At 44.7% G+C, this 24,591-nt stretch overlaps 3 protein-coding genes across 8 annotated transcripts; 2 read left to right on the forward strand and 1 right to left on the reverse strand.

Annotated features, from left to right (window-relative positions):
* Positions 1–626: 626 nt before the first annotated feature.
* On the forward strand, positions 627–9,163 carry wdr47a (WD repeat domain 47a). Of its 2 annotated transcripts, none has more exons than XM_011616437.2 (17): positions 627–808; positions 1,766–1,935; positions 2,042–2,125; positions 2,240–2,324; positions 3,338–3,469; positions 3,575–3,751; positions 3,828–4,339; positions 4,544–4,661; positions 5,105–5,286; positions 5,969–6,208; positions 6,286–6,349; positions 6,704–6,861; positions 6,958–7,127; positions 7,232–7,402; positions 7,479–7,610; positions 7,686–7,904; positions 7,994–9,163. In XM_011616437.2, exons 2-17 carry the CDS (start codon positions 1,778–1,780, stop codon positions 8,134–8,136), a joined length of 2,745 nt encoding a protein of 914 aa, XP_011614739.1. In that variant the 5' UTR covers positions 627–808; positions 1,766–1,777; the 3' UTR covers positions 8,137–9,163. The 2 variants fall into 2 exon arrangements, with proteins under 2 accessions (XP_011614739.1, XP_011614740.1); XM_011616438.2 differs by lacking the exon at positions 627–808 and adding an exon at positions 829–965.
* Positions 9,164–9,204: 41 nt separating this feature from the next.
* On the reverse strand, positions 9,205–17,130 carry gpsm2 (G protein signaling modulator 2). 4 transcript variants are annotated; one of them, XM_011616439.2, is made up of 16 exons: positions 16,909–17,130; positions 16,058–16,096; positions 14,315–14,645; positions 12,370–12,591; positions 12,158–12,293; positions 11,928–12,067; positions 11,727–11,850; positions 11,525–11,640; positions 11,267–11,422; positions 11,085–11,193; positions 10,875–11,004; positions 10,727–10,803; positions 10,447–10,635; positions 10,199–10,358; positions 9,943–10,133; positions 9,205–9,870 (listed from the first exon to the last, which is right to left on the reverse strand). In XM_011616439.2, the coding sequence occupies exons 3-16, from the start codon at positions 14,377–14,379 to the stop codon at positions 9,697–9,699; spliced, it is 1,989 nt and encodes a 662-aa protein (XP_011614741.2). In that variant the 5' UTR covers positions 14,380–14,645; positions 16,058–16,096; positions 16,909–17,130; the 3' UTR covers positions 9,205–9,696. The 4 variants fall into 4 exon arrangements, with proteins under 4 accessions (XP_011614741.2, XP_011614742.2, XP_029687010.1 ...); XM_011616440.2 differs by lacking the exon at positions 14,315–14,645; XM_029831150.1 differs by lacking the exons at positions 14,315–14,645; positions 16,909–17,130 and adding an exon at positions 16,208–16,224.
* A 78-nt stretch (positions 17,131–17,208) lies between these two features.
* aknad1 (AKNA domain containing 1) lies at positions 17,209–24,591 on the forward strand. Of its 2 annotated transcripts, XM_029830847.1 has the most exons (20): positions 17,209–17,291; positions 18,481–18,708; positions 18,963–20,065; positions 20,220–20,328; positions 20,582–20,712; positions 20,785–20,844; positions 20,933–21,253; positions 21,390–21,556; positions 21,688–21,846; positions 21,961–22,060; positions 22,193–22,278; positions 22,357–22,538; positions 22,646–22,769; positions 22,867–23,034; positions 23,131–23,207; positions 23,317–23,403; positions 23,503–23,574; positions 23,678–23,792; positions 23,894–24,065; positions 24,147–24,591. In XM_029830847.1, the coding sequence occupies exons 2-20, from the start codon at positions 18,504–18,506 to the stop codon at positions 24,315–24,317; spliced, it is 3,609 nt and encodes a 1,202-aa protein (XP_029686707.1). In that variant the 5' UTR covers positions 17,209–17,291; positions 18,481–18,503; the 3' UTR covers positions 24,318–24,591. The 2 variants fall into 2 exon arrangements, with proteins under 2 accessions (XP_029686707.1, XP_029686706.1); XM_029830846.1 differs by lacking the exon at positions 17,209–17,291 and adding an exon at positions 17,976–18,158 and having other exon boundaries at positions 20,582–20,844.

Here is a 24,591-nt window from a genome sequence, read left to right on the forward strand (position 1 = left end):
TCTAAACTCTCCCTCAGTGTGTGAGTGGACGTGTGTGTGTCCTGTGACGGATTAGTGACCTGTGCAGGGTGTATTCCTGTTTCTCACCCAGTGACTGCTGAGAGCAGCTCCAGCACCCCTCCTGACCCTTATTAGCTATGGATGTTTTGTTTTCATACACATAGTTTCAGTACAAATCGCCAGCTGGTAGATATTAACACACAGTTCATGCCAGAGAGACAGACAGAAATGCAACCAAGCTAATCACTCACTGGCCTCCAACAATGCTGACTTCAGCTAAACATTGACACAGAAGAAGTTTTTGAGTGTGCCAATTTTGGTTTAATTTATTTTATAAGGTTGCATCATTTAGAGAGGAGGTTAAACAGCTTGCAAAGTGTTCTTCCATCTCTTTTGCCAAATTTGCATTCTGTCTTCATCAATTTATGAGAGCAATTGTTAAAACGTGGGGGGAAAGGGCCCCCCTATCCACCTTTGTTCCACCAGTATTTAAAGACAACGCAAAACCCGTTTTTTTTTCTTTATTTTCATACCTCCTGGCAGTATTTCATCTTTTATTTATAATGACAGTGAATGTTGGCGTGTGTAATGAGCGGCTGGGTGTGTGGAGGAGGGATGAGGCGGCGCTCCTGCAGGCTGCCGGCTGGGCTGGGCAGGGCAGCAGCGGACCGGAGCTCCGCAGAACCATCCAGCAAGCAGGGGACGCAGTCTGCCAGACACGGAGGAGGGACGGGTAAAAGAACGCACCGTGGCAAGAGCGAGTGGTTCTGTCGGGGAGCACCGTGATTTCATGTGTTTGTAGCCCCAGGTGAGCATAATTCGCAGCATATTGGCTCGTCTGCTGGATATACGGTCACTGCGCACCCCGCCTGGTTTAGCTAACTAGCGGGGGGGATGCCTCTCTCCTCTCGGCCCGACTAGCTGGTCAGCGCCGGGAAAATCACCCCCGTGTTTGAGCTCCAACGGTAACTAACAAAATCGTTTGGTTTCTCTCTGATCCGCTCGGTGAGCCGAGCAGCCATGTAAAGATAAGCATAATCTTAAGCTTCTTAATGTTGCTCAGATCTTCTGTTATTAGCTTGGTTAGCTTAGCGGGACTGCTGCAGCGTTGTCGTTCGTCTGTGAAAATGGTTTATTTCTTCAAAGTCCGTAGCCGCTCAGATTTAATGTATAAAGGCGACTTAATTGGGTGATTAACCATGAATCTATTCCTGGTTATTGTCTGTCATGACAGTCGAATTAGAGATGATTTAGTCTCCTCTAAACAGAGCATGTGGAGGAATGCGCATGGTTTCATTTAAAGATCATGTTAGTGGTTTTGTTATCATTTATTTATGAATCATATTGTGGTCAGATTAATGATAAAGTTTCAAAACCACTCAAAGACCCCAAATTTCTACTTGAACAGATCTAACCTAAACATACAGTTCTCCAATTAGTGTTAATCATGTGTTACAATAGACTAAGTTTTGCATGTTATGGTTCTCTGATATTTTATGGTTCTCTGGAGAAATTATAAAACTTTTTTCTTGTTTTATGAGCAGCAGAATGAATCACCTTTTCAACATTTCAGTGAAATTATTTCTCATCCTGAAGGGTAGAAAAGCCTTCAGGTCCTGCTCAGGACATCATTTATTTATCCTAGTAATGTTTTTGTTTTGCAGAGCCTCAGGAATTAGTCATAAATTTAGCATTAAACAGCATTTCTGGATTTTTCTCTGCGAGCGTCTGAAGGTCTTTTAACATCTGCTGTTGTCGCTGGCAGCCCGTCGTCACCATGACAGCGGAAGAAACCATCAATGTGAAGGAGGTGGAGATCATTAAAGTGGTCCTGGACTTCCTCAACTCTAGGAAGCTGCACATCAGCATGCTGGCGCTTGAGAAGGAGAGCGGCGTCATCAACGGGCTCTACTCAGACGACATGCTCTTCCTCAGGTGGACGCACTGGGTGCCAAACCTGCAAAATCCGGATGGATTCAACACATTCCAGTGTTCTCCTGGTGACTGCTGATCTGCTGAACAAGTGCTGGTTTTGTTTCAGGCAACTGGTGCTGGATGGCCAGTGGGATGAGGTCTTGCAGTTCATTCAGCCGTTGGAGTTCATGGAGAAATTTGACAGAAGAAGGTGCGTTTGGTGTGTGAGTCAGGGTGTCAGCGGCTCTTTGAGAGGAGTAAATATAAGCTGCAGAGTTCAAACCTGTTTGTTTCCAAATTTCTGATATTTACCATCGTTTCTTAGGTTTCGTTACATCGTCCTCAAGCAGAAGTTCCTGGAGGCTCTGTGTGTGAATAACGCTATGTCTGCAGAAGATGAACCACAGCACGTGAGTTCTAATTCTCTTGTTTACACAGCAAGGTTGGACAGCAGACTTTGCATCAGCACCACTCACTGTTCTTCGCTGGTTGTCATGGTGAATAAAAGTGCTCAATCTTAAAGTCAAGAACTCGTTTTTATTATATTTATAGGCAAAAGGTGCACAGGAACTTGATGCTTGATCTTCTTACCTGGCTGGGAGCCCCGCTTGGTGTATGTGTGTGTGTGTGTATGTATACCAACAAGTCATCAACAACCTACCTACACATTAAATTGCATTCTGCCTGTAGAGGATGTTGTCAACACCCCAAAAACAGGCAGAGAGAGAGAGAGCAGCTGAGTGTCTCATAACGGGGGAATGAGTGGACTGGAAGAGAAACGGAAGTGAGAGAGTCAAGCTGATGTGGGTGGCTGCACATCACGGACAGTAAACACTCCGTATCTGGTGTCTGCAGCAACGTTTGAGACTTCGCTGTTCGGTAATTGAATCTTACAAAGATTGGCTGTCGGTGACGAGAGGAAGTCCAGTGGAAATGCACACGTGTTGGATTGGTTTCTCTTTATATCTTCACAGGTTCTTGCTTTGCATTCACAGAAATGTCTGCTGTTGTGTTCTTTAGAATGTTCCAGTGGAAAGTTGGGTGCTTGGTCTTTAATCAGGCTGAAGGCTCAATGTCACAGGACCTTTGAATGCAGCTGGAGTTGATTCTGTGTCAGAACAATCACGAAGCGTTAAGTGGATTAGGTCAGGCCATGGGCATCTGTATTGGTGTGTGTGTGCGTGTGTGTGAATGCTGACAGTGTTGGGTGTTTCCACATGGCCTGGATTGTGTGCCTGTAATGATGTCAGGATGCTGCAACACAGTCGACTAATCAGAGCAGGAGTTTCTGACATCTTTATTTCTTATTTAGCACTGAAGATGATCCATCATTCAGTCTCACATTTAAAGGTCAGACAGGCTTTATGTAAAATAACAGGTTTCTTATACAGAAATGTGTGTCTTTTTGTTGTTTTTTTTAAAGTTGGAGTTCACCATGCAGGAGGCAGTGAAGTGTCTCCATGCCCTGGAGGAATTCTGCCCCTCTAAAGATGACTACAGCAAACTGTGTCTGCTCCTCACTCTGCCTCGCCTCACAAACCACGCTGAGTTCAAGGCAAGATGCAGCCTGGAGATTGGCCTTATGTCTAAAAAAAAATTATAGATCTTTGCTTAATTGAATTCAAAACATCTTCAGGTAATCTGTTTTCCCTCTCCTCAGGACTGGAACCCGAGCACGGCCAGGGTGCAGTGTTTTGAAGAGGCCTGCTCGATGGTGGCGGAGTTCATCCCCGCTGACAGAAAGTTGAGTGAAGCCGGATTCAAAGCCAGCAGGGATCGACTCTTCCAGCTGCTCCTCAAGGGAGTCCTCTATGAGTGCTGTGTGGAGTTCTGCCAGGTTTGAAGCCCGATTCTGTTACTGCTGTACAACAAGCGACATTACAATTAGCGATTAAGCGTCGATGGATTTGCAGAGCAAGGCGACAGGCGAGGAGATCACCGAGAGCGAGGTCCTCCTGGGCATCGACATGCTGAGCGGTAACGGCTGCGATGACCTGGACCTCTCGCTGCTGTCCTGGATGCAGAACCTTAGCCACACTGTCTTCTCCTGCGCCTTCGAGCAGAAACAGCTCAACATCCACGTGGACCGTTTGGTCAAACCGGCAAAGACCGGCTACGCCGACCTCCTCACCCCGCTCATCAGCAAGCTGTCCCCCTACCCGTCCTCCCCGCTGCGCCGCCCCCAGTCAGCCGACACCTACATGTCGCGCTCCTTGAACCCGGCGTTGGACGGGTTGTCCTCCGGGCTGATGGGTCAGGAGAAGAGGGCGAACGTCGGGGAGATAGCACCAGGTAAAGGTGTCTCTCCCATGTCCCACTCGTTTGCTAACTTCAACTACCCTGGAGCTGGAGGTCAGAGCCTGAACAGGAGTCTCATGATGGAGAGCTCAGACTGCCACAGTATCTTTGAGGAATCCCCCGAAGTGTAAGTATTTCTTTATTTCTATACAGGCGGTGTTGTTCTCTCTATTGCATATTTGCTATGGTAACTTATTCTTAGTAATATTTTCAGCCTTATCACTATGAGCTGGGATCTCTGCAGCATCCATGAACCACTCTGTAGCTGCCGGAACTCTTTCAGTTGATCTCTCAGTTGTTGTGATTTCAGATGTCTGTTTTCTCTCTAAAGGTCCAGAACAGATACGCCTGTAGATAAGATGATGAGCTCAGGTGGAGCTCAGAACCTACGTCCTGCCTCAGCTCCCGGCGAGGACGCCCCAACGACGGGCCCTGTAGACCGGAACGAGGTAAACCTCCATCAACTTTTAGCACGTTAGTCGCGTCAGGCATCACTGAAGGAGGGTTACTGTGGTAACTGTCATGCCCTGCGCTCTGGGCTCCAATTGCTGTGGGGGAAATGTGCTTTGTTTAATTTTCTCCATCACCCTGGAGATGCAGAAACAGGGGCAGGCTCTCATTCTCACATTGCTACCTACTTCATTACTTTTCTGAAGCAAATACAGCATTTTCACTCTTCTCGGGCAAATAGATGAGTCTCATCGGATTGTGGGACAGGAAGTAGAGAACAGAGATGGGGATGGGAGCTGTCCCAACTTCTTCCTCTCATATCTGATCTGGCAGCAGGATAGAGCTGGCTTCATCTGCTCCTAATAGACCCAAAGAGCCGTTCTTGCAGAGAGTACAACGGCTTCCATTTCAGCTAATAATTCATTTAATGGCGTCTGCGCAGCTCAACGACTCCACAGAGAAGTACGAGGAATTCTATCGGCAGCGGCTTCGCGTGCAGCAACACCTGGAGCAGAAGCAGCAGCAGAGGCAAATGTACCAGCAGATGTTGCTGGAGGGGGGGGTCCAACAGGAACCCCCTCCTGGCAACATGGAGCACAGCCTCACAGAGAAGTTCCTCAACAGGTAAACACGCGTCAAGAAACACTAAACAGTTACACCGTTTACTGATGTTCTTAAAAGCTGACAAACATGCTGATCACTGAGCTTTTAAATGGACCGGTTCAGTCGGGGAGCAGCTGTTAGACCCGGAGAGCTAGACATGTTAATAGGGTTGAAGATCGGGAGTCCCCTGTGATTTCCTTTCCTAGAATAATACACTCCTCCCCCCAAATCCTGCACCAAGTCCCCGCTTCACCATCTGTGACAGTTAGCTGTGTCACACCACATGGGGCCGCCATCAATTACCTATACAAAATAATGCAAAAACAGCACTTCTTCCCTAACATTTATTAGAACACAAGTGCCCAGTAGTTTATCGTGCTTTAGTAATTTTGTCTCTGACAAAACTAAGGTTGTTTTTGTTGCCTTTTGCTGTCAGCAGGACAGAGGTGCTTTATTGGTCTCTAGAGAGCTGCTCTAGGCCTCTTTTTCCCTAGACTCTCCCTCTACATTATTCAGGAGGGAAGCTGTGCATAATGACATCATTGCTTCAGTTGTTTTTGTCCTTTGCAGCTTTAACAGGAACTAAAGTGGCAATTTAGCCACAAAATTGACAATTTGTTTGTGAATAAAATATATAAAGTAAATGCCCCCCAGCACTTAGTTAACATTAGAAGAATAAAAATAAAGTCTTCATGCTGTCCAGGTCCATCCAGAAGCTGGAGGAGCTCAATGTGGGGATGGAGAATTTAGGGGAGGTGAAGTCGCTGACTCAGCAGTGTAACGGCAACGGAAACACGCCTCCTGAGCACAATAACGACCTTCAATCTGTGACTCCGGAGCAGACCCAGACCCAGGGGGGAGGAGTGCTCAGCAGCACCCCACAACGCACCGTGGGGGGTCGTGTAGTCCCACCTCCAGAGGAGTCCCCCGTTGTCAACCAGAGGTAGTGTGGGACCAGGGTCAGTAGACCCTCAGATAGGAAATAATGTGACATTAATCGTGTTCTCTATATTTTGTCAGTGGGCCGAAACACAAAGGAGGTGGAGAAAGTGACTCTCCTGGCTCGTTGTCTCAAGATAAAGAGGTAAGCACTCGCACTAAAGCTAAAAATACCCATCAGGCAGTGCTGCAGGACCTGCTGTATTCTAATCTGTTTATTTTATCTACTGACGAACGGAAATGATTGGTCCTTAAATCTCCCCACTTGCACTTCCTGTATTGTTATATCTGTCACACCTGAGTTCTGGTGCGCAGGAACAGCCGATGTTAAGTGTCGTGCGCTCCTCCCGTTGTCGTCACAGAATAACCCGATGCAGTTCAATGCTAATTTGAATAAGCAGATTATAGCAGTTTGAGTATTGATGTCACGCTGGCATCATGACCACATCAAAGTGGATTAGACTGTAATCTGTGGGTACTTCTGTTTAACGTTTTGCAGGGCAGCAAGCTAAAAAGCCTGTTTGTGCCCGTGCATACGCTGGAAGACACCCAGGCTATCCGCGCAGTTGCGTTTCACCCGTCCGGATCGCTTTACGCTGTGGGGTCCAACTCCAAAACACTGCGGGTCTGTGCTTACCCAGAAACATTAGACACAAGGTAACGTGTGGTATCACATGGAGAATGCAAACTAATGTCAAGTTATTGTTGCGATAATGGGGTTTGTCTTGAGTTGGCACTTTTTCCCCCTCTCAGTGGTTCAAGTCCAGTCAAGCAGCCGGTCGTCCGCTTCAAGAGGAACAAACACCACAAAGGTTCCATCTACTGTGTGGCGTGGAGCCACTGTGGGCAGCTACTGGCTACAGGCTCCAATGATAAATATGTCAAAGTCCTTCCTTTCAGTGCGGAAACCTGCAACGCTACTGGTGAGTTTTTGCCTCCACTATGGATGGAATGGTAATGATGGGAAGCTTTTTGTCATCTTGTACTTTTATTGTTTTTTTTTTATTGTGTCCTTTTAATGTCGAAGGCCCGGACCTGGAGTTCAGCATGCACGATGGCACAATCAGAGACCTGGCCTTCATGGAGGGTCCCGAGAGTGGAGGAGCCATCTTGATCAGCGCCGGAGCCGGAGACTGTAACATCTACACCACCGACTGTCAGAGAGGACAGGGTCTGCATGCCCTCAGTGGACACACAGGTTTGTTGGTTTTTACATCCTGCAGAGCTCAGAGTGATTGTGAAAGGGTTTAACATTTGATCGCTGTGTCGTTCAGGTCACATTCTGTCTCTGTACACATGGGGAGGCTGGATGATTGCTTCAGGTTCTCAGGACAAGACGGTGCGTTTCTGGGACCTCAGGGTGCCCAGCTGTGTCCGAGTTGTAGGGACTGCTTTCCATGGCTCAGGTGTGGCTCGACCAGAATGAGCTTATTTCTATGTAGCGACGGTTCCCACAGCTCGGTCCCCTCTCTGCTCCACAGGGAGTCCTGTGGCATCAGTGGCTGTAGATCCAAGTGGCCGTCTCCTAGCAACAGGACAGGAAGACAGCGCATGTATGCTGTATGACGTCAGAGGAGGACGAATAGTCCAGGTGTACCGTCCACACTCCAGCGACGTGCGCTCAGTCAGATTCTCCCCTGGTGCACATTATCTGCTCACTGGCTCCTATGACACAAAGGTCATGGTCACCAACCTGCAAGGTACAATTTCCCTCTGCTGCTGTGGCAATGAAGTAGCCCGTGGTCATAGAAACCGTATTAACCCTCACACCTGTCAACAATCTTCACAGGTGACCTGACTAAGCAGCTGCCGCTGACCACGGTTGGCGAGCACGGCGACAAAGTGATCCAGTGTCGCTGGCACACGCAGGACCTGTCCTTCCTCTCATCTTCAGCCGACCGCACTGTCACCCTCTGGACGCAAAGCCCATAACCACCTCCCACACCCGCCCGCTATAACCGACAGTTACCGAGAACAGCACTGCACTAACAAAGCTATAACACCTACACATTCAAACACGTGCACACTACTTTTCTAACTGATGAATAAGCTTTTCTGTCTGTAGAGAAACCAAATCCAGGCTCATTCATTGTTCTCGCGCCAACACCCTTCCTGCATTTTCACTCCTCGTACTGAAACAACAGCACAGCTTTGTTCATGACGGTGCCTTCATTCAGTTTCCACAAATCCAAATTTTTAAGAAGGTTTATCAAAGGTGTCATTTCGGTAATCCTACATTCCACCCTGCCATTTCTTCTGAGCTGGTATTATGCTGCTATTGTTTGGGATTCGGCATGTAAATTGTACTTTTTAAGTGTCAGCAGTGAGCTTTCAGCATCTACTGTATGTTGACCGCGCAGCCATTGCCGCCTTGGACATCGTGTCATTTTGATCCTATCCTCCAAGTTACAGCTAAAAATGTGTAAATTAGCTTGTGGATTTGTTTTAAATTTGTGCTGAAGTTGTTTCAGTGGCTTGCTTGCAGTGACAGACTATTTGTCCGCATCAAAGGGAAATGTAAAGTCTAAATGTGGCATTTCATGGGATTTTCAGCTTTTAACTGCAGTTACGTTACAGAGCAGTAGGAGGCAGTATTCCACCGTTAAATATGCACAATGAATTCTGAAGGGAAATTAATGTTTTTCTATTTATTTACAACAGTATTTGAGTCGTATTCTTGTTTTATTGTTATTAAACTGCACTTTTTGGATTTAATAGTCTTTTATGTATAAAAGTTTTAACTTTATATTAACTTGTACATGTTGTTTTAACAAATAAGGCCAAACTAATCATTAGATGTATTTATTTCTGTTGCATTTGTGTTGTGTTAGTTCTTGAATCGCCTGTGGCTCTTGTATTCAGCCTAATTCTTCTTGAAAGTGACTTAAATTAATTCAAGCTAACTTATACGTCTGACTGCTGGTACCTTCAATAAATTGTCTTTTCCTAAAAAAAAAAACCAAAGCTCTTGTTATTTTAAAGTAAATAAATCAAGGCAGGTTTGCTAAATAAATGAGGTTTTATTTCTTTGACCTCTAGGAAACATTTAGTACAAAAACACTGTTGTTAAATTCATTCATTATCATTAAAATACCATTTCCTTTAACCTGATTTTGTTATGACAAATCAATTCAAACGCAGGATATGTTGAGTGCTACATCTGTTTTTCAAACAAACACCTCCATGAGCGGAACCACCATAGTGGTGGGACGGAGATCAGAATGACATATAAAAAACACAAACATAACTACAGTTTTGCATTAAAAAATACACACAACAGTGAAATGAAATGAGAAGAGTCCTGACAAGACAACAAGGATTTACAAAAACAATCTGCCCGACAGTTGCTGTGCAACGTGAGCAAAACAAGTCCTTGTTAACTACAGACAGTGCTTTGTTTTGCCCCTAAAATTAAAAAGACTTTGTTCACCAGCTGGACAATCGCTATGATGACCTACACCTTTAAAATCGGCGTTCCCTTTAGTGTCTGTTTTAGTTGGAGCTATGTCGGGCTGCGGCGTTTGGTGCAGGCAGGGTCACTCGTTGCTCGTCCATCCGCTTGGCCTGAGAGCGCATGATGAGACTGAAGAAGTCCTCATCCGGTACGGTGGGCCCTCTCGCCGGGGGAGGGGGAGGAGCGCAGCGCTGGTCATCCAAACGGGAGCCCTGAAGGACAACACAACAGTCTGACTTTGGATCCTCAAACAGACTGTTTCCATCCTTTTCTACACTTGGTACCTGGCACTTGACGAGCATGTCGAAGAAGTCATCGTCGGGTTCGGCGCTGTCGGCGTTGGCCATCAGGTGGCTGAGCACCGCCTTGTTACTGCCCTGATTGAGCCTGAGGCCTGGCAGGCTTCCTCCTGCTGCTGACGTCTCCTCTACCCGCCGGCCTTGGGCCACTGACACGTTTACAGACTCTGACGCGGCTACAGAGAGAGAACCGAGTTCAGTACAGGAAGGATTTGTATTCAGCGTAAACACGTGCACATACACTTCCTGATGGCCCTTGGCGGAGACCCCGGACCGCTGTTTAATGATAACCTGCTGCCCTTATTCTGTACTGAGCAGCGCTGGTCGTCCATGCGGTTGCTCTGGAAACGACTCAGCAGGTCAAAGAAGCCCTCATCTCCGAGCATGTCGGGACTGAGGCGCTGACGCAAAACACAAAACAGCAGCGTGATTAAGATGGTGGCACAAGTAAGGGTGCTAAATGAGAAAGAGCGTGTTAATCTGCAGTACCTTCTGTGGACCCTGAGTGGGCGTTTGGGTGGTGTCCAGGGTGTTACTGGTGTCTTGCAGAACCTTACTGGAGCCGCTGGTCTTGTACTTCTTCCCACGCAGGCGGCTTACAAAGAATAGCTTGGAGGAGCTTTTAGCCAAGGACGGTTTGGACTGTTTGGTCAGGATGTCACTGCTCCACTTCTGAGCCTTTAATAAACAAAAGGATGATGAGGAAACAAATCAATTATCTGGCGCCAGGAGCAGACGGTAAACACAGTCGGGTTCTGTTGGTTCTTACGTTCATCTTGTCTGGGGTGAGGTTCATCAGCTCCAGGTTCTCCATGCTGTGCCTCCTGCTTATTCTCGGCCTCGCGCCTGAAACACAGACCAGGTCAGCACCTCGCTCCCCTGCTGCAAAGTGGACACCCGAACCTTTGAGAAGCTACCGTTTAAGTTGTAGTCCATCTCTTTGACCTCTGACAGTGTGGAGTTATTTGTGGTGTAGCTTAGACCCAGAACCATCTGCAGATCAGACACGTTCATCCGGGCTGTGAGCTCGCCGCTCCTGTCGCCGGTCTAGAATAAGAGAACACGCAACCAAATAACGCACCTGCTTTTTTTTTTTAAAGAATCAAAATAATATCCTTTTACTTCACCTCTCTGCAAATTTCCAGGTGTTTCTCAGCAAAGTGGATGGCTTGGTCATGGTTCCCGAGTGCAGTGTGGGCATTTCCAAGACTCCAGCACGCTCGGCCCTCCCCGATCCTGCATCAGATAACACACCTCAGATATACGCCCACCTGGCGCTCATGTGGGACATCAGCAGGCCACCTTCTACCTGTCATTGAGGTCCTGTGCTATGATGAGGTGTTTGAGGTGGTAGTCTATGGCTCGCTCATAGTCCTGGAGCAGCGTGTAGGTGTTTCCCAGGCTGTAGCAGGCCTGGGCTTCCACGGCTCGATCCTTCAACTGCCTCGCCAGCTGCAGTGTCCTCCTGAGACACACACGCACGTACTCATTCAAGATTTTTATTTTTTACTGCCAATTCTCACTGGACACTGTGCGACCATTTAAAATTGCAATTGCTGAGGCGTACTTATAGTGCTCCGCCGCTACTTCAAACTCCCCCAGGAAGATATAGGCATTTCCCAGATTGCAGTACGCTCGTCTCTCTGCTGCACGGTCGCCAAATTCTTTGGCTATGAGCAGGCGCTGCTCGATGAAACGGACAGAAGATAATGGTTACATGGTGCAAAGATGCTTTGATTTGCATATGAGGTGTTGGAGACAGGCTGTACCTGCTCATGAGAAGCTACGGCTTTGCGGAAGTTTCCAAGTAAGTAGTGTGTGTTGCCGAGGTTGCCGCAGGTGCGACCCTGAGCGGCGCGGTCTCCGAGCTCCTTCACTATACTCAAATTTGCCCTGCGAGTACAGACAGGTTCAAACGCTGCTGCGCTTACAAAACACCAGGAAAGACTGTGTTGCGTGTAGCCGCTCACTCATAGTACTCGGCTGCCTTCCTGAGGGCCGTCATGACCTCCTCTGGAAAATCTCCTGGCTCAGCGCCGCTCCAGCAGATACTTTTGCCTTTGGCGTGGTACACGTTCCCAAAGTTATACAGCGCTCGAGCCTGACCCACCTGACCCAATCCCAGGGAGAAAGTGCTGCTGTTAAAGACTTATTACCTCATGCACCACATCTTTGGATCCTGCGTCTGTCAGCATCTCACCTTATCGCTAATGTCACTCGCTATGTCCAAGTGCCTCTGGCAGCAAACCACAGCTTCTTCAAACCTCCCCAGCACCTTTAAGGTGTTGCCAAGGTTCCCACTGGCTTTGGCTTCTCCGAGCAGGTCGCCAATTGTCCTGGCCAGCACACATAAACTTAGTTATAACAGATATATAGACTGGTAGAACCGTGAAGTCCTAGTGCAGGTCCAACCTGGTCAACGTCAGGTCGTGGCGGTGGAACTCGAGGGCTTTAGTGTAGTCGTGCAGGTGAAAGTAAGCATTGCCCAGTTGACTGTAGATGGCACTCAACACCTGCAGGTCCTCCGTGCCCACCTGGATGGCAGCTTCAAAGAAGGAGACACCCGCTCTGTAGTCGCCTGCTTTACAGAGCCGCTCGCCCTCCAGCGCCAGCTCCAGGCAGGACACCTCCATCCTACAGCAGACAGAACCAGAGTCAGCCTTAAAGTATCAAAAGTAAGGAATCAGGACAAAATAAAACTCCAAAACCGAAGAGACTGGGTGATCTTCTCTGGGTGAAACCTACAGCCAAGTGTCTGGACTCTGGCAGCAAAGTCTCTTTCTAAGCAAAAGCTTTCAATAGAGAATGTTGTTTATCTTCCTCTCTGACGCTGAAAACAATGGCTCACGCAGAGGTTTGTTTGTTATGGGTGATGTCACTTCCTTTATGCATGCATCAATGTTCAGAAGGGTCCTTAACAGAAACTAAGGGCTAAGTTCTGAATACTGACCAAACTACCTGTTAAACAGCTCTACCAAGGAAATAATGTAACCCAAATTATCCAGCATTTATGATGGTAGTTTTCTATTAAAATAAAGTAAATAAAACATATTTTTCAATGTACTGCTATCAAGCGGCAATGACAAGCAGTCTTCTTTAGGTATATAGGTATATAATATACCGTAGGTAACAGAATACGATACAGTTGGAATAGTTTGAGGCAGATAAAAGCTACGTCTGGCAACAATTTTCAGATTTAAGAGCATATTTGCGCAATTCCAAAACTGTCAAGTTTGGTTTTTCAGGAAACAGCCTTCTGGTTTGTGGTCAGCTCCACAGAGAGGATATTGAATATGTTTATTTTCAGCCTTCCTTCCTCACAATCCAAGTTAAATCCAACGATCAGATGAAAGCTACATTTTATACAGTTGATTTACTTTTAATAAAGTGGTTTATCTTAACGCCCCAACGCTAACACCTGCTAAACATTGCAGAAAACGCATTAAGAAAAGCATTAAATTAAAAAGGAAATGGTAAAAACGTACTTCTACAATATTGCAGCCATGGAAACAGCTAGCATACCTGTTCACTTTTTGTGCCCTGCTACAACAACAACAACACGTAGAACATCTGAAAAGCATCTGCCAACGTTTCCACTAGAAGATGTCCAGGCATGGAGAGAGACTCAATACAATTTTTGTTCAAAAAATAAGGAAAAATTGACCAAAGAATAAAAAAATAAACTCGAAGCTATTGATCGTCTGATGCAATTTTAGCATCATGCTCTGGAAAACATTCAAGGAGACGCAAGTGACGCAGCCATAGTATTAACTTCCTTTGCATTGGAGCAACAAGGCTGCTCAATCAGCACTTTCAAAGATAATCTCTGCATTTCACACCCTCTCATCTGACCTGGTCATTTGAGATTATGAGCACAGGTGTGGGCCCGGCAGATTAGAGCAGTTATGAGCTCTAAGCAGCATTAACGGACCTGTCGGTCACAAGCGAACTTTCTCGTGTAATGGAATCAAGCCACCGATGATGCCGACTGACCAGACAATATGGATGCACAGGTAGTAAAAAAGGGGACAGCAATGAATTTTTCAGGACATTTTAAATATTGAACGCAGGGCAAGTTTGTGCTTGCCAGGTCGTGCTGTCACGACTCTACTTGTGGATGTAGAGACAGCTGGCTGATGCCTTTATGGGAAACTCACCTGTCTTTAATCAGCAAACACAGACTGGTCTTCATAATTAAACTGAGGTCTGGCTTCTCTGTTACACATGAGACCTCTCTGTTACGCACTCCATAAATAAATAACTTACACAACAACTGCTACACCACAATGTAAAAGTATCCCACAGGAGAATATATAAAGTGATGTTTCCAAATAAAACAGAGCCAGAAGATTCCTACCTGTAGCGGACATGAAAGGACTGCTCCTCAGCTCGCGTGCTAACCCCTGAGCCGCTGGAATCCATTGATGTGCATAATATGAGGGAAAATCCCAGTCTCGTTCCCGAAAAAATGGTTGCGTTTAAAATAAACCCACAAATAAGGGAGAAAAAAAAAAAAGAACTTTGGTCAACGCGCACTGGGCGTAAGGAGGTCACCCAACGTGGTTGAGAGTCTCGCTGCCGAGTGTCGCCAGGGGAAGGTAACCCCCGTGAGCGTTAGTCCTGAGCAGCAGTCCACGGAGCTGCCGTCATATTTTGCGTCACCGCACCTCACTCTCCTCAGCTGCCCTCTGTAAAGAGAACACAAGATGCTGCGTGTGAAGCCTCGTTCTGGCCACACGGTGCCATGGCAACGCTGACCCAACAGCAGCGTGCACGAGAGGGGTGCGGGCAGGAAGTGAGAGAGCAGGGTGGGAGCGAGTGCAAGCTGTCAATCTAATCTACAGTGACTCAACTCATCCAGCCTCGGAGATGTGCAAGTGGGCTATAAATGGGCTATAAGTGATGACTGCAAGTAGCAAAAGAGCTGCAGAATATGAATGCAGATAAGAGAACAAATAAATACATTTAGAATGAAACTGGGGCTCTGAGATAAGAGATAAAACTGCTGCCTGTGTTCAGCGGTCACCAAAAGAAAGGCTAGCGATAAGAGAGGAACAAGGATAAGATATGCTGCTGCAAGTATAGACCAGAGCGAGGCATTACCTAATTTCTCCATGAGATCATGTAAGCTGAGGCCACACCCATTTGTCCCTATAACCCATGAACACCTCTTCCTCCTACACCCACACAACTGGTGAATGGGTAAGACCAGTTATATGCAGGTTCCTTCTTTTTGCTGCACATCTAAAACATGACAGAAAGCGTGCCGTGACACCAAAAGTTGCACACAGGCAACTATAGTTCTGTAAAACAGAAACACGTCATCATCTGTTTTCAATCAGCTCCAAGTCAATGATTTAATATGAGTGTAACTTTAAGAGCAAAAAGAAATGACTGCACACAAAAGCTCGATCTTGACTGTTGGATGTTCAGAATAACTCAGTTTATCACAGGTTCAGTCTGTGAAGATTCTCATTCACGGGTTCATTTGAAACCAAGTGCGATTATTTTCTCTATATCAGAAATTAGGATTTGTGAAATGAGTAAGTGTTAAGAAATGAGAAACAGGAGCTAATTTGTGACTAAAGGAGATTCAAATATTCGGATTTGTTCCAAAATTATGTTGGTAATACATCCCAGGGCTCCAGACATCTGTGTGGAACACGTTTGTGCACAGAACTACGGTACAATCACCAGTTAAACTGTGCAAGCCTTTTCCATTTGTGTATGCCAACTGGGTGTGTTAGACCCACCAAACCACTGCAGTTAGCATGAACAAGTGCACAAGAGAAAGAAGCGATTCATGACTAAAGGAGTTGTGGCTGAACTGAAGGCAGATCAATGAAACAAGAGGCTGTTTTTTTAATGACAGCCTCAGGGGAGGTAAGTACAGACTCGTAGAACCACAAACAGGACATGATTTCATCTTAAAACACACAGCAGATGTATTTTCTTTTTGCTTACAGTTCAGTCCTCCGCTAAAATGACTACTGCTACTGACAGCAAAATCTAAATATAGAAAATCCACCATTAGTCAATGAGTCAGAAGAAACCCACACCAAAACACACGAAATGACCACAAAGGCACTGAGATACTGACCTGTAGTTCTTCCTCACAGGAATAGGGTATCTGGAAAGCCTGCAAAAAAAGGGTTTGAATCATGAATACCTTTATGTCTCAATGCAATTTATCAGCAGTACATTTTAACTGAAGGACATTTTCCATGCAGAAGTAACGCTGGGACCTTACAGCAAATGAGCCGGCTTCCCTGTTGATATAAAGATGCTGCAAGAAATGCATCAGTTTGTTAACAAAAACAGTCTAAACAATGTTTTGATAAAACAAACTATAAGAGGTTTTTTTTTTAAATTAGAATGATTCTGGTTTAATACATTCCAACACCTACATCTGTATATAATGTTTACAACCACCCACTAACATTGTGGGATATGTAAATAGTTTAGAATTTAGATAGTTAGAATTCTTGGTAATATAATATATTGTATTCTACCTTATAGACGGTGACCTGAATGCAAAATTCAACGTAAAAGGTCAGAGTGACTTAAGTATCCACACATTCTGCACATATCGATGACAATATATTGCTGTTTTATTGAGGTTTTACATATTAACATCGTGGGGTAACGCTGTGAAAGTCATAATCATGCAAGTTATGCAGCGATGCTGTACTTTAACCTGGTTAATTCACTTCATCATTAAGTTTGACATGATATACAACTCGTCCATGAACGCATCACCGTCAGTATGCAGTTACAGCGTGAAAAATCATATATGAAAGAGACAACTGTACTAAAACAAGCATGCGTACCCGCAGACATAATACTGGCACAAGAGAACACAATATTCAATAGAAATGACAGCCGTGTAACAGCTGTAACCTTATATCCAGCTAACGATGAGCCGGTTAGCATGGTAGCATGAAAACTTACGTTAAACGATCCAGTTCGAACAGCGTTGAGCTATCCTCTTTTTTCACTTAAGGGAAGAGTAAAGTTTCAGTCCTATTAAAAAGAATAAAACGGGTCCCTGTAGTTTTGGGTCAAACTACACTATTTCAATTGTAAAACTACATTCTTTCTTTACATTTATATATGTATATATCTTTTTTTAAATAAAAAAGTTCGACTTAACTTCGATGAAGAAGAACTAACACTAACCTTTGTGTTTTCGCCGCAGAGCCAATCAGAGGACGACATTCAAAGGTGGCCACGCCTACAACAGCAGCCATTGGACCAATAGATTTAAATATAAAAGAAGTGACGTATTGACGTATTGTCATCGTTAAGCTGCCAGTGTCGAGTAGATTTGTAAAGTACGTTTTCTTGTTTTCTCGCAAACAACTAATTAATTGCGAATTCGATACCATATTTTAAGATAATACACAGGAGATTGTTTACACTGTCAAAATACACTACTGACAATATAAAAATATTTTATCACAATATTATCTGATAAAATACATAATTTTACTAATTATCATTAGCTTAACCATGCGAGCTACTTTATTGTTTTGGTGCAGGTTTTGTTGACGTCTTTGCTTGTAGTATTAACGGTTATTATAGTTGAGTCTGATCATTTTGCACATTAGTAACTGATCGGTTCGACTAGATAAGTAGGGGCAAATTGAGACATTTAGCACCCAGCAACATACAGGCTATATTACCAATTACTTTACATGCGTTGTCAGAGAGATACAATAGTAAATAGACATGAAATGACGCATACGAATACATGTATACTAGTATTATTGTGCTGTAAATAGATAAATAGAATGTGAATGTCAAATTAATTAAAAAATGGAAAAATAAGCCTGCTAATCACTATTTTAAAGCAGTGTTTGCTATTTTAAAAAGTCGCAAAAAGAGCACAGTACATAATTCACTGTATCGATTCATAGAGACGACTCTTTAAAACACCTCTATCAACCCATTCCAAACGTTACCTAGCAACCAAGTAGCGCCTGTACAGCTGTGACAGCTCCAGACTCTCAGCGGTGCCGTGTGTAGGGTGCATTATTAATGATGTTACCGAAACCAAACCCGACCGTGCGTAAAGCATACGTCAAGGAAGAAAGATACAGAAAAGCAACAGGGGATTATATGTTGGTGCTAAGAGCAAGAACTTTGGGCAGAATCGATGTAAAACTAATGTCGCATTGCTGCTAAGGGACCGGTTTTAAGTAAGTTACCACAACAACACAACGATAGACTCCAGAGTCTTTTAGCTCTACAGTTTGATATTTTAGAAAGACTTTAAACGGGCTCACGCCTCCGTTCATACTGAATTTTACTAAATTAAATGCATTTGATCAATGCAGGGCTATGATTCTTTGGTTTCTTGTTTTAAACTCAATGATCAGCAGTAACTCAGTTTAACGTCCAAAACGCAATTGTAACCGGCAACGCCAATTATTTGGGCCACCGTGGTACTAATCATAGTGAAATCTTTTAGGCTCGGAAAAGGCATTCACTGCTCTGTTTATCTCTACGGTCATCACACAGGTGAAAAGTTACTTCTTGTCTCCATGGAGACAGATGTGGAGGGATCAGATGATGATGCTCAGGGTCAGAGCAAACACACTGTGCTCTGGGAGAAGTGCATCCACCAAAGCATTTATGTTGACCTGAGTGAGAATGAAAGCCTCAACCTGAGTGATCTGGAGAGATCTTTGCTCTTACATGTATCTCAGGATGAGTCTGCTGCCTCAATCCCCAGCATCCATCTCACTGGTAGGTCTTCGAGTCATCGTTGTTGTTTTAAGATCCCATTTTATTATATGATAACTCTTCTCTGAGCCTTGCACCACATTGTCATGTTCATATTTAAGCATTTAGATTTTTAAAATTATTATTTATTTGTGATTTATATATTTATTTGTAAGTCAGAAGAATTATGGGCATACAACAAGAACATAGTCCAAACAGTCAAGTTCATTTAATCTTCATTCAACATTTAACTTGCCATTTGCTCTCCTGTTTCTCAGCAGAACACGCTGATCTGTCAGATGCCACCTCCTCAGAGTCCAGTGTCAACAGCCAGAGTGATGGGCTGGTTGAACACAAGAGCCACATGCTGCAACCAGCTGCCCAGTGTCCAAAAAGAATGTTGAGGTTTGACAACTTGGGTCAGAACACCAGCGATGAGGAGCAGGAAGAACTACCTTATGATGGAGGCCTTGGCAGCAACTACAGCAAGAATGTTATTTCCAAGATAAGCTCAGGCAGGAAAGAAACTGTTAATTCAAGTCCTGATTCTCCTGACTGTTTTGAGCCTAATACAGGAAATAACGCTACTGTCACTGAAAGTCTGCTACCAGTTGAGCAAACGTCCGACAATCAAGCGACTTCAAAGACAGCGGACATGAGGAAGGAAAATGTATTTATTACTGCCAAGCAAAGTCATTTCCCACCCCCACGTCCCTGCCCTACAGACATCCACCAGCTGCTGCTGCGACACTTTCCCCAGGAGGACCTACTGCAGACGGACAGACTCATCCAGGCCGAGACCCTGCCAGAGGTGTCGCTGATAGAGAGCATGGACGACACTGGGTGCAGCTTAGTTTCAACACACGACAGCGACTCGATTGACAGTAATCAGTCAAACAGCAGTGCGTCTGATCCTAAAGTTCTAAAGGAGAAGAATTCTGGCTCAGAGGGAAATGGAGACAGCAAAACTAATGTCACCTCCTACACCACTGACAGCACTACATTAAGTTTAGAAGGCAGTGGGAACTCAAGTGTTGTTAATGTGTCAAAGCAGGAAAAGGCTAAAAAGGATCAACAAATTCCCAAAGTCCCACTTATGCGCATGAGATCCTTCAGTGACATGAAGTACGGCCAAGGCCAAGTTCATTATCCCCTACCTGATTTCTCCAAAATTTCCTCAAAAGTAAAAATCCCCAAAGTTCCAAGTGGACCTGGCAGACCTGCTCCTCAGAGTGTCGCCGCTATGCACCGAACCAGATCCTCTCCAGAGATCTTAGAGGTGATCAGCAGAGTCCTGGAGGATTCAGACCAAACATCTGAGAATACACATGTGTTGTCAGATGCAGTCAGAACTCCCCCAAACCCAGCTCATCAACTGCAGGTTAAAAATGCAATTATTGAAATCTATATTCATTTATTTTCATCAAAACTGGTGTTATAGATTAAGTTAAGATAGAACCCAAACACATGTAAAAACAGATCGTGATACATTCTACTTCTTTTATGAATATAAGAATTTTCTTTCGCATGCAAAGCTATCTTCAGAGGTGATGCATAATGATGGGACCACTGGCGATTTTGGAGGAAGCGCCCCTACGTTGGTGGGACGCCATCTTGAACCCTTCACTCCTCATCCCCTGTCAGGTACCTCTATCTGTCTCTGACACCTGATATTATGACAGGGCAGCACTTTACTGCACTTCCTGTGCACGTTATTGGGAGGTGAACAGGAACAAATGGGGTCAGATGACATCACCAAATAGAAAGAGCTTTGATGAGATAAAGTTGGTTATGGAGACAATGGTCAAAGTTTTCTGTATTTTTGTGTCATTAGCCTGAACCATATTTGATTGCACTCATTGCTCACCTTGTTTCTGGACCATGTGTCTTGGTAAAGGAGGAAGAAATCCCCACAGCAATGTCAGAGTGAGGAGTTTGACCTCCTGCACGCAACCTGCAGAAGTGCTCAGCGATGGGGAGCAAATGACCGCTGAGCTGAGGGACGTTGTCTGCCAGTTCATGCAGAAGGTGAGCGTGAAGATGTGCCAGAGAAGGAATCTACACACAGCTCGATCAATTTGTCACCCCTCTCCTAATCAGGTGGAAGAATTCAAACGAAGCGTAAGCCACTTGTCAGTCAGCACTACAGAACAGCAGGATGTAAGTTATTAAAATCCTATATGTAATTCAGAGGAAAGCGCAGTTTCCTTCTTCAATGGAGACAAATGTACGACGTGTCCGTTGACAGATGCTGAGGAGCATTATGGAGGCTCAGGATCAGCTAGAGAGACGATACATCAGCACGAAGGAAGAGCACAGAGCATTGGAGATGCAGAGCTACATGGGTGTGTCCAGGAACACTGGCACCTTTGACCCAAACAGGCATGTGGAAGGAGACATTTTCAGGATAGGGATGCACCTTGAGGACATCAAAGAGATTATAGACAGAAACATATGTGAGCAGGTCTCTCTGCCCTGTTCCTCCTCAACTCCCACATCTGTCAAGGACATTCTGGATATGAAGCCCCTGTGCATGTCCACACCTTTACCTCTACCATCTCTGCAGGAGGTAATTTTGTCTATAAGAGAACCGGGATGTTCATATTTAAACCGTTGCTTCCATTTTGTTGACTGTGCAGATATTCTCTTGGGGATTGTGTAAGTGTGTGTAACCATAGATGATCCTTCCTGGTCTTATGTTTTAGGCCTCAGGTGCAGATTATTCCAATCTGCATTATCAAACAGAAACCTGGAATGGAGAGGACAAGATCTCTGAGGACGTTGACCAAAATGTCGGACTTCAGACAAGCAGTGAACTTGTAATATCTGACCCCTCACAGAGAAACACTCGATGCAGCAGCTCCATGTCAAGGTGGATGATAAAGTAGCTTTGACATCTATATTTCCATGTAAAAACATTCAAAATGACTACTTCTAGCATTTATATGGTTGCTTATGCTGATGTGTGAGTAGGTTTTTTTAATCTCTCTGTGCTTGTTTTAGATGCTTATACGTCACTGAACAGGAAGTGGACATCCAGACAGCTGAGGTGGATGATGAGGTGAGCTCTGCTTTGTCAGAGGCCTTAGATCACAGTAACATTTTAGAATACCTGAGTGGAGCCAAATTATCTTCAAGACACAGCCAACAGACGCCTGAATGGTGAGTTTTGCATTTAATCAAATGCATCACATATTAATCCAGGACTTTAATACAGAAAAGGAAGTGTTTTTTAATGCCTCCTTGAGTTTAATGAGGTTTATTTTGTTGCTATAGCTGTAGTACCTTAGAAGCTGTCCTGAATGTCTCCTCCTCTGATGCAGCCATCTGCAGCCCATCACAACCTCCTGTCAACACTTCATCCTTGACGTCACAGGTCACTTTAAGATATTTAATGGGCAGTTGTCATTTAACCTGCTCTTGAATGACTGAATGCTCATGGAGGTTGTGCAGGTTATGGTGTTTTGATGCTTTGTTTGAACGGCTGTGGGGGTTTTTTGGCCTGCAGATTGTGAGGGCAGAGACAGACAGCGGATTCGGCAGCTTATACCTGAATCAGACGGGGCTTTTCCAACCAAACCTGCTCGTAGGAAGGTACAAACCTAAAGAGCAAATCTCCATTGGATGCTGAGTAACAGGAGAGTAACTCAGTCCGGACCTTGTCGTCTGCAGGGTGCAGCCACAGAATGATGCTCTGAGTAACTCAGACAGCGAAGCTTCCTGCTCCAATGTACAGTCGGTTCAGTCAGTGGCCACCAGGCAGGGGTTGGACAGTCCCCAACAGTCTGGTGTGGCAGTAGGAGTAGAGCAGTGGGTAGAGAACACAACAAAGTTGTCTTCACTCAGGCTGAAAGGTGAACAAATCAGTTTATACCAAAAGGTTCTGTTAAAGCAGCTCACTGGCATGAATCTCTTCACTTACCTGATCAGCTGTGTATGTTTCTTCTGATAACCTTTGCAGAAGAAACTAAAGGTAAATGGAAACCATCAGCCCCGCTCCATGACCACATATCGGATCCCATCCTCAGATGCACAGTGGCTGCAGAGGAGAGCGGCAGCTGTCTGTGTTCCTGCTCCTGTAAAAGGTCAGAATGTTTCACAGTTCTCTCCCGCATTTTGCCATAGAAATGATTTGAGCATCTTTTTCAATTTTGGTAAATCTGGATCCCTGTGTCTGATCAGTGAGGCTATTGTAGCCTTGCAGTCAGAAGTGTCCAGACTCAGAGAAGACCTGCAGGAATGTTTGGTGCAGCTGCCGCTCATAGCACGGGAAGTGGACTATCTGGCCTCCGTAAGGCAGCAAAGGGCTAAAACCAGGAGCAGGAGCCAACACAGGTCAACCTACAACAGGTGGAGAGCCCATCCTGGTATTTGTGGCAACATTGCTGAAGTGGTTTATTAATAGATAATTATGTTCATCTGTTTAACTTCTCTCCCTCTACTGAGGACTAGACATGATCGGAACATTCTCAGCTCCCGTCAGATGACGATAGCAGACTGGATCTCCGTAAACGTGGATCAAAGTAAGTTTGCAGGTGCTTCATTTTTTTTAAATGATAAAAATCCATTTAAATACTTATCAGTATTTATTATGTGTAGCTATAGATGCCTGATTGTCAACTGATCCTTCAGGTAAAAAGAGCGTTGACTCCACTGACTCTGATTTGCTGCAGTGCACAGAAATGTCTATAGGGGGCAGAATAACACCTGAGTTCAGAGGTTAGAGTAAATACTGACAATGTTTCTTCATGCATTTTATGTAGACTATATAATTATGCTGCACCAAAATAAGTCATTGTGTGTATACTTTGTTACCAGAAGGTCCAAAACCTCCAAATTTAAAGCATAAACAGGGAGTTCCCCACACTCATGCCAAGGAGGGACCACGAGGTAATAGATTTTATATCTAATAGGTGTAAATCTGCACTGTTAATATTTTCTGTAGCAGATTTTACTCATAAAGAATCTGTTACTCTCATCTTTATGCTGTCAGATTTCATCACGGAGAAATCTTATTCTAAGGAACATCGGCCTGCTTTCACCTCTACGTACCATCAGAAGCCCCTCCTCCAGGTTAACTATGGCTCCTCCAGTAGTCTGCCTGCAAGGTAAACACACAACTGTCCCAGAAGTGTGTCAAAGATACGCTGCCAATTTCCAACTGATCTATTTCTGAAAAGCTTTTATTCCTTCTGCCTCATCACTCCAGTTACAAAATCAGAGAGCCTTCAGAGCTGCAGAACACAAAGCACCACAGAAAGCGTTCCACACAGTCGGACACTGCTCTGCTCCCCAGTGATGTGTACTTTCAGAGGACACCATCTCCTGCGTCAGTGGCGTCCAAGAACGGCAGCAAGGAAAGTAGATCCAAACGGAGCAAGGTGAGATCATTTTACATCTCTGCTTCCATTGTGACGTCACTCTTGTTTGGATTTGTTCATTTTTTTCACTGTATTTCACAGGAGGATGACATAATCATGTCTCTAGACATGGCTATCGAGTTGGCTCGCAATATGAAACAGACGACAGACAAAATGGCCAAGAGACTCTCAGCAGATCTGTCGGAGTCTCATTCCCGCAGGACACCGCATAACATGCAGCCGCTAGAGGGCAGTAAACACGGGCTTTTATAGCCAGCGGCACACAAATCAACTTTACTTATTACTTTGTTCTTTTGATATTTTTGTCTGGTTTGGGGGGGAAAGAAGAGTTTGAAATTAATTGACTTGTTTCTGTTTAGTTTTTGCTTCTGTTCATTTATTTATAATATAACTAAATAACAAGACACGTCAATGTTTTTATTGTTAATCCTAAATTTCACTTAATTAAAAAATATCATCCAACTCTACAGTGAAAAATCTAGAAATATAACTTTCTCACATCTCTGTCTCTGGATATGAAAACAGT

This window comes from Takifugu rubripes, chromosome 22 (genome assembly GCF_901000725.2).
Source record: "Takifugu rubripes chromosome 22, fTakRub1.2, whole genome shotgun sequence".
NCBI classification, from domain to species: Eukaryota; Metazoa; Chordata; class Actinopteri; order Tetraodontiformes; family Tetraodontidae; genus Takifugu; species Takifugu rubripes.

What these genes read in the sequence shown, in the direction of transcription:
- wdr47a (XM_011616437.2), top strand. Translation starts at nt 1,778, where the DNA reads ATGACAGCGGAAGAAACCATCAATGTGAAGGAGGTGGAGATCATTAAA. An exon ending in CAGAAGATGAACCACAGCAC is followed by an intron (nt 2,325 to 3,337) that starts GTGAGTTCTAAT and finishes TTTTTTTTAAAG; the next exon opens with TTGGAGTTCACCATGCAGGA. An exon ending in GCTGTGTGGAGTTCTGCCAG is followed by an intron (nt 3,752 to 3,827) that starts GTTTGAAGCCCG and finishes ATGGATTTGCAG; the next exon opens with AGCAAGGCGACAGGCGAGGA.
- aknad1 (XM_029830846.1), top strand. Translation starts at nt 18,504, where the DNA reads ATGGAGACAGATGTGGAGGGATCAGATGATGATGCTCAGGGTCAGAGC. An exon ending in AGCCAACAGACGCCTGAATG is followed by an intron (nt 21,847 to 21,960) that starts GTGAGTTTTGCA and finishes TTGTTGCTATAG; the next exon opens with CTGTAGTACCTTAGAAGCTG. An exon ending in GTAGATCCAAACGGAGCAAG is followed by an intron (nt 24,066 to 24,146) that starts GTGAGATCATTT and finishes TGTATTTCACAG; the next exon opens with GAGGATGACATAATCATGTC.
- gpsm2 (XM_011616439.2), bottom strand. Translation starts at nt 14,379, where the DNA reads ATGGATTCCAGCGGCTCAGGGGTTAGCACGCGAGCTGAGGAGCAGTCC. An exon ending in CCGTAGCTTCTCATGAGCAG is followed by an intron (nt 11,641 to 11,726) that starts GTACAGCCTGTC and finishes TTCATCGAGCAG; the next exon opens with CGCCTGCTCATAGCCAAAGA. An exon ending in ACATGCTCGTCAAGTGCCAG is followed by an intron (nt 9,871 to 9,942) that starts GTACCAAGTGTA and finishes GTTGTCCTTCAG; the next exon opens with GGCTCCCGTTTGGATGACCA.